The sequence below is a fragment of the Nannospalax galili genome, unplaced genomic scaffold, assembly GCF_000622305.1.
Source record: "Nannospalax galili isolate Female #2095 unplaced genomic scaffold, S.galili_v1.0 scaffold593, whole genome shotgun sequence".
Lineage (NCBI taxonomy): Eukaryota > Metazoa > Chordata > Mammalia > Rodentia > Spalacidae > Nannospalax > Nannospalax galili.
The window spans coordinates 1,183,075-1,191,400 of NW_008332686.1; the positions used below are offsets into that span (position 1 = coordinate 1,183,075).

At 38.1% G+C, this 8,326-nt stretch overlaps 1 protein-coding gene across 1 annotated transcript in view; it reads left to right on the top strand.

Moving 5' to 3' along the window:
• The first annotated feature begins 7,503 nt into the window (after positions 1-7,503).
• Positions 7,504-8,326, top strand: part of LOC103729652 (olfactory receptor 5D18-like) — a 3,262-nt gene continuing 2,439 nt past the window's right edge. The window contains exon 1 of the mRNA XM_008827719.1: positions 7,504-8,322. Within this exon, the coding sequence (XP_008825941.1) occupies positions 7,504-8,322 (819 nt within the window). The remainder of the gene's footprint in view (positions 8,323-8,326) is intronic.

Genomic DNA, 8,326 nt, shown 5'->3' on the forward strand with positions numbered 1-8,326 from the left:
ATAATCATAATCATCTTTTCAATAGTATACCTGAAAAATTTTAACAACAAAGTGAGGAATTTAAAAAAAAATAGCACGCTGAAAATTACAAAACACCACTGAAGGGAATTGCAGGGGACTCACACACAAAAAACTACACACAGACACCACACACACACACACACACACACACACACAATCAGAGACATGTTTCTATTTACCATGCTCACCAATGACTATATTCACAGAATGAAAAAAGTTTAACTTTACCAGATCATATATTGTATCAGGCATGATCCTGTGTAGCGGAAAGAGCTGGGAGAGAAAAGATGGCAGCTGCAGGCATTGAGCTTCAATACAAAGCTCTAGTAGTCCACTGACTGATGTTCTCCCTGATCAGCTTGCACAGTATCCTCTAGAACTGTGAGAGCTAGTCTTCATTTAAAGCCTAATAGCCACAACAATGACAAGCACAACAAACTATAGTGGTGCAGTTGTGGCACTTGTGAACTGGGGTAATCGACAGCTATCTAATTGAGGGAAGACGTGGATGTCACTGTAAACATAGCCAAATAGACAAACCCAACTTACTTACTGTTTGCTAACTATGGATCTTTATATTTACAAACAAGCACACCATTCTCCATTCATCAAAGAAGCTTCTTTTTGAAAGAGATAGAGGCTCCTAAAGAGTTCCACAGCTGGTCACACACAGAGAATATATGAGAGCTGTCAAGCCCCATGTGACACATCTACAGTGGAACCTTAACACCCAAGGTATGTCAAACATAATGGAACATGGGGTAGAGAGAATACTAATACATCCCTCCACTCTCACCTGTGAAACTTCCTCATGCAACACAATGTGATGCACACAGAAGACCACAAATGGCGTAAGCATAGAAAGTAAGAGACTGTAGAGATTCTGTCACTGGATATCACTCCTATATTAAACCTCACCCACCCATGGCTTAGGGAGCATTGTGGAAGAGGGGTCAGAAAGATTGGAAGAGTCAGGATTGGTGCATTAACATAAGGAAACAGTCTTACAGTCTTCTGGGAAAGTCCTCATATGAACTTGCAACAGTGGTGTCAGCATGCACAAGACACAAGCAGACTTGATCAGAGAAAAACCCAGAACAGAGCTGGGGAAATGGGCAACACGCCTCACCTTAGACAAGGAACTATTGGCAAATGATTACCGGTGGATAAGGGAGAGTTGATGTTCTTTAAGGGCATGGATCTAGATAGGCTGAATAGTCTCCAGCAGATGAATTTTTGCCAAGGGACCTCTAGATACAGAAGCTTGTCTTGATAGACTTTAATGTACATGAGAGTATGCGTGAATCAAGTGGCGGGGCTTTGTAGGTGTGTGGATGGGGGGGCAACGTCTAAATAAAGATTTTTTATTGAACTTTTAAAATTTCATACAATATTTCCCACTCAAATCCACATCCCCTCCCCTATCCATGCCTCCCCCTTCCCCCCAGTGAATCCTATGCACTCTGCCATACATACTGAGCCATATTCATTCAGGTATTTGTATCCAAACGTCCTTCAGTGTAAATGTATCCACTGGAGTTTAGTCAGCCCATCCAGTAAGTTAGTCTGCCTCACCCAGTAGCAATCAGTCTCAAATAGCTCTCAATCTAGTGCTCACTTATTTCTCACCTCCCCCCTGTGTCCTTGTTTAATTGAGCTGATGTGGGTCCCATGTTGGATGACACTGCTGCCTCAGGCAGTCATGAGCAAGGCTCCAGTGGCCCGGGAGCCTCCATCTCCTTGTGTTCATGAACTAGCCCTGGCTCTTACATTCTTTCTGCCTCTCTTCCTCAATGATCCCTGAGCCGTGAGGTTCCATATAGGAATCCCATCCTACACTGCAGTCTATTATTCTCCGAAACTGGGTCAGTTGAGACCTTCTGTATTTATTGTACTCTCATGGACATGGAAGCCTTTGTTTTTATCTTTTTTCTTTTGTATGAAATGCAAAAACATCCAATAGAAAACATACATTAAGTTTTGTTTTCTTTATTTTCAATATATCTTTGTTGTGTTTTTATGTATTTCATATACAACATCTAAGTCCTCTTTATTTATACTTCCCCATCTGTGCACTCCCATAGGAGCCCCTGATTTCATGTATTCTGTCATTTATGTTAAGACCATCTCTCAACTCTCATCATCCAAGCTTCCTCATGCAACAGAGGGCAGTGATCAGTGTGGAAGAGGGGACAGAAAGATTGTCAGAGGCAGGGGAAGAGGTGCATGACCATATGGAAATAGGTTCTTACAGATTCCTGGGACCTCGCTCATATGAAATCATAGCAATGATGACTGCATGCGCAAGACCCATGCAAAATAAAACAGACAAAAATGTAGCATAGAACGGCTGAAATGGGCAGCAGGTCCCAATCTTAGATGAACAACTATTGGGAATCTGATTATTACTGGGTGAGGAAGAGCTGATCTTCTTTAAGGGAGTGACACTAGATAGGCTGACTAGATGCTAGTGGATGAATTTGCGCTGAGAGACATCGGGGGATACATTAAAAATGTAATAGGGCTGGAGAAATGGCTCAAGCTGTTAAGGGCACTGACTGCTCTTGCAGAGGGCCTGGTTCAGTTCTCAGCACCCATATGGCAGCTAACAGCCATCCATAGATCCAATTCCAGGAAATCGATTGTTTTTTCCATGTTGTAACATTCAACGGAACAAAATAAAACTAAGCATTCTTATTCCAAAGGGAGGAATCAAAACCTGGAAGGAGAGATATCACAAATACAAAACTAAAATTGAACAGGTCAAACAGAAGCCAGAAAGTTCCATGTCCAGCATCCTGGGAATCTGCATGGTGTCCTCTGAATTCCATCAAACATGTGAAAGCCCACATTTTAGCCCCCATGTTTGAAGACCTCTCTCCAAGGCTGGCACAAGTTGGTGCATGAAGCTTTCACTTGTAGATGTCCAACAATCCTATATCAATGCTGTGGTCTGCATTGCACCTTGGGTATCAATCTTACCAATTCGTTCATCACCTGCTCAGGGATTCCTTAGAGGGACTCTCACCTTTCTGCCCATTTCCTGACCTCATAGCTTTTCTCTGGAGTATAGTGTGTCCATATTGCCAATACGAAAAATTATGATAATATACTAATTCGTATATTTCTGATTTGCATTACTTACTACTGGATTGGCATATTGTTTATGAATTTACATAATTTAATAGTTTAAAGGCAAATGAATTAGTCGTGTAAATAATTTAAGAAAATTTTAATCACCTTTCCTATAAATCACCTGAAACTTTGAATTAAATTTTAATGCAATGATTATACTTTTCTTAAATAAATTTAACAGAATTTTTACAAATGGATGCATTCATTATAAATAAATTTTAGGCCTGCTATCTATCTGGGATTATAAATCTCAAGTTTCCTACAAAGCTGTTTTGCTCCACCCTGCAGTCTTTTATGGGAAGTGAACCTAATACTATTTACTTTCATAAACCTAATACTATTTACTTTGTCCCATTCATATTGGTCTTTAATATTTTCATATATCTCCCCCAGGAAACCTTCTTCTAAAATAGATTTTATTGATTTTTAAGAAGCATGTTATTCATCTCACACAATTCTTTAATCATTCTTTCCATATTGCCCAAATAATAATGAAATATAAGGACATGATAGGGTTTTCCATGACAAGGACAGACTAAAAGAATAGAAGCTAACGAAGCGTGTACCTGTCCAGTGAAAACAAACAAAAATAAAAAATCCTCACATCTCTATCTAGATCTGTAGCACTAATATTGCAAGCTGTGCATTTGTTCCTCAAACATAATAGTCTCATTCCCAAGCAGAGTAAGGTAACTATGACTGGACATTGAATGAGCATTTCACAGTAGGTAGGAGAGACAGGTTTTGAATGTTTACAGCACAAAAAAGGTAAATTGCCCTGTTCTTTGCAAGTTCCATATATACATTGAAATGTCACAAATTATCTGATAAAGTGTAAGATTTTTTGTGGTGGGTCCTAGATTTTTTTTATAGATACATAGAATCATGTGTGTACATATGATATAAAATTACAAGGCAGACTGTCTACAGGAAAAGATGGAGCTCTTAGGATCCTGACATGGAAGGAGAAGACAGTGGGGGATGGGAGACTACGCTCAGAATACAGTAAATTTTGTATGAAAATGGCCACATTCAACCTAGAATCATAACATTGAAATTCAAAAAAAATCAATTAAATAATTTTTAAAAATCAAGTTACAATCCTTGGGAAAACAGTTTAGTTACAAATGCAGGACAGAACAAAGGCAGTTGTTTTTGAAGATGTTGAAATGCAGGCAGCCTCTTTCTAATTCAGGAACAAAATGTACTGAAAATTAAGTATCTTATGTAAACCTGAGAGTGTGAGTGCACACACCAAGAGGTGTGGAGAGAAGTAACAAAGGTGTGTTGATGATTGCTTCAAACCCAGCACCACTTAGCACTTGTCTGGAGTGAAGTAGATGCATCCTGATTTTAAGGCATGTCTAGGCTACAGAGCAAGATCCTTCCTCTAAAATTGTTATAATTTTTATTGATGCTGTGTTGTGGTTTTATGATACAGGTTTTCTCTCTGGCCCCATCTGGCCTTGAACTAACTATGCAGACCGGCTGTTCTTAATTTCACAGAGATCTGCTTCTGTCTGTCTCCCAAGTGCTGGGACTAAAGGCACGTGACACTATGCCCACCTATATTAATATTATTACTATTAATTTCATAATAGTGAGAGTAGGAGTCAAGATGATCAGCCCTAAAACCCAAGAAATTCCAAATAAATAATTACATCAAAGTTGACAAGCTGTGACTTACAAAATCATTACATCATACAAGGTGATTAGTTTCTACTCCCTGTTCCATGACCTCAAGAGAATGGGGTAGATTGCCCCTAGGGTTTGCTTCCCTCATGGCTGTAAACAAACGTAATAATATATTTACTCATCCTAGAGAGAAGACACCCTAATTTTTTGTGTGTGAGAAGTGTGAAGATTTGAAAGAAATATTAAATTTGCCTCAATCAGTAAATACATTTGGGAGGGAGAAACTGATCCCCTTATGGCTACACAGGCTTTGACAAACTTGTAAATGAGAATAAAGGAGGAAGTGAGATCTTTCTGAGCAGGTTTGTATGAGAGGGCTCAGCTAAGCTCCACAGGATAAGTCTGATGAGAAAGAGGCAACTGGGTTATGGGAACAGAAAGAATTGAGAATTTGAGAAGTGTGTGCTCTTTAGCTCCTACAAGTCAGGGAATCATAGACCATATAAAATATGTAATTAAAAAAAAACTGAGGAGAATTAAGAGGTTTAAAGGATGAGTGTAGAAGGAGACAGAACACGTGACAAGAAAATGGAAAGGGAGTATAGGGTATAAGCAGCGGGGAGCCAGGGAAGGAGAGCAGGGAAGAAGAAACCAAAACAAAGTGTGACTGGAAAAGCCTTAAGGAAGCCTTTTATTCTCTATGTTAATTTTGTAAAGGAGACAAAACAATCTATTCTAGAAAGAAAATCAAAAGGCACCAGTTTCCTTTAGGATTATAACACAGGGCAACACCCATGGAAGCAAGTCAACAAATTAGATGGGAAAAATCTACAAGGAAGATAATTAAATGTTTGCCAGCAATACAAACACTGTTTGATCACTGGATTCATTATATTCTAGAAGACATTGGATTACATGAAATTCTATTGCTTTAAAAAAAGTGAATTGTATTATGAATAATAGTGTTTTATTATAATTCTTGGCTTGAAGTTGCATGTAATAATTAAATTCATGAGTAAAGAGAACAGGGCAATTGAACATCTTATTTTTAAATTTATTTTTATATCATTCTCAATGGTTTATCAGAATTATATCTTTGACTGTGTCAGCAGAGAAACCATTACCAGAAATTATTAAAATATATCATGGGTATGGACTGATCTGTGGTTTGAACAACTAGAAAATAATATAGAAAATAATAATAAATAATTTATTATTATTATTTATTTATTTATTTATTTTTTTACATGAAATACTTCCATGTATTGCTTAAAGTTTTTTTTCCCTTCTCCTTCTCAGGCAATTTAGTGCCAGAATGAGTATTCTAAAACTCTTAAAGTGAGAATAGACAGATAGTGATACAGGGAAAGAAAATGAGCAAAAGGCTAACAGACAGACTGTCTTAGAAATGTGAAGCTTGGAGCATGCCTTTAGTCCCAGCACTCAGGAGGCAGAGGCAGACAGATCTCTGTGAGTTCAAGGCCAGCCTGGTCTACATACTTGCTCTAATTCCAGAGGACATAGATTCATTTCCAGGCACCCACACTGTCATGGACACCCAGCTTTAACTCCAGTTTCAGGAGATCTGATGCCTTCTGGTCTCTGCAGGCCCACACGAGGTGCACTTACATACATGCAAGAAACCACTTATAAACATGAAAATAGATAAAATATTTAAAAAATATAAATGTGATGTTTCTGTCCATCTTTATGAAAATTTTCATTTAATCCTGGATGAGATAACTCATCTCAAATCCATTCTCTTGTGTTTCTTCCTGGCGATATTCCCTGGCACACTTGTTTTTCATGCCCACTAAAATTACTGCATTTTCAATAATTTTCTAACCTTAAGAGAATTACTGAAATTTGATAAAATGATAATTAACCAAATGATATATGTCATTATCTAGTCCTAGAAAATGAACCGTTCTGGTGTAGTTGAATGGATAATTGTTAAGGAGTGTGAGGGTCAGAGACATAGCTATGAGTGTACATACTTATCTGTCTGCATGGTAGTGAGAAAGTACAAGTATTCCGAAATGAATTCTGTAAACACTTCTACAAAGAGATAAAAACATTATTCTATGTTGTTCTAATTTTCTTATTCTTCTGAATGTGTGGGACGATGACTTATTAGAACTGTCTGAAGTGAACTGCATAAAAAAATTAGGTTGTACTTTGTTTACAAATTTACTGGATCACACAAACAACAGAAAAACGTGAATGAAGGATTAAGCTAAAAGACAAAACATGAATTGTTAGCACTATTGGTATTTCAACTGTGTGAAATGTGATTAGTTTTTGGTTTAGAAATGTCAAGTTTTTATTACAAATTATCATGTATGGATAATAAGTCATTGTAATAATGTCAGTCCTATCTTTTTGAATGAATAGCACATACTGAGGAATAAAGTAATTGTGTGTATGATAAATGAAAAATAATCAAATTCAATTCATCTTCCTTACTCAGAACAAAATATGAAGAATTTTAATTTTGAGTTTTTCCTTAAGAAAATTTTTACGATTTTGATATCGCCACTAATTTGTGTCTTGATACTTATTAAATATTGCTTGTGATAAACACCCAGATGCTGAGAGACCTATTTTGCTTCAGTCTCCAGTCTTCATAAGGGAATAAATTAAGCTTCCTACCTAACCACTATCTCCTTTTGTGGTTTCAGGAATAACTTTCAAGTTCTAAAAGTGGAAACAATGTTACCACCAGGTGGAGAAAACAGCAGTGCCACGTTCATTCTCTTGGGCTTCTCAGAATACTCAGAACTGAAAGTTCCCTTCTTCTTGATATTTCTCACAGTCTACAGCATTACTGTGGTGGGGAATATCGGCATGATCCTCATAATCAGAATTAACCCCAAACTGCACACCCCCATGTACTTCTTCCTCAGACACCTCTCCTTTGTGGATTTCTGCTACTCCTCCATCATTGCTCTCAAGATGTTGGTGAACCTACTTGCAAAAGACAGAACCATTTCCTTTTTAGAGTGTATAATCCAGTACTTTTTATTTTGTGCTTTTGTGGTAACTGAAGCGTTTTTATTGGTGGTGATGGCCTATGATAGGTTTGTGGCCATCTGTAACCCCTTGCTCTACACAGTAACCATGTCCCAGAAGCTCTGTCTCACTCTGGTGGTGGGATCCTATGCATGGGGCTTCACGTGCTCTGTGACACTGACATGTTCTCTTGCACAATTGTCTTTTGTTGGTGTCAACACAATTGACCACTTCTTCTGTGAATTTTCTTCTTTGCTCGCCCTCTCTTGTTCTAACACACAAGAGACCCAGCTACTGCTATTCATTTTTACCACATTTAATGCGGTCAGCACACTCCTGCTCATTCTCTTGTCTTACCTGTTCATTGTTGTCACCATTTTGAGGATGAATTCAGCCAGTGGACGCCGCAAAGCCTTCTCCACCTGTGCCTCCCACCTGACAGCTATCACCATCTTCCATGGTACCATTCTGTTCCTCTTCTGTGTGCCCAACTCCAAGAACTCCAGGCTCACAGTCAAAGTGG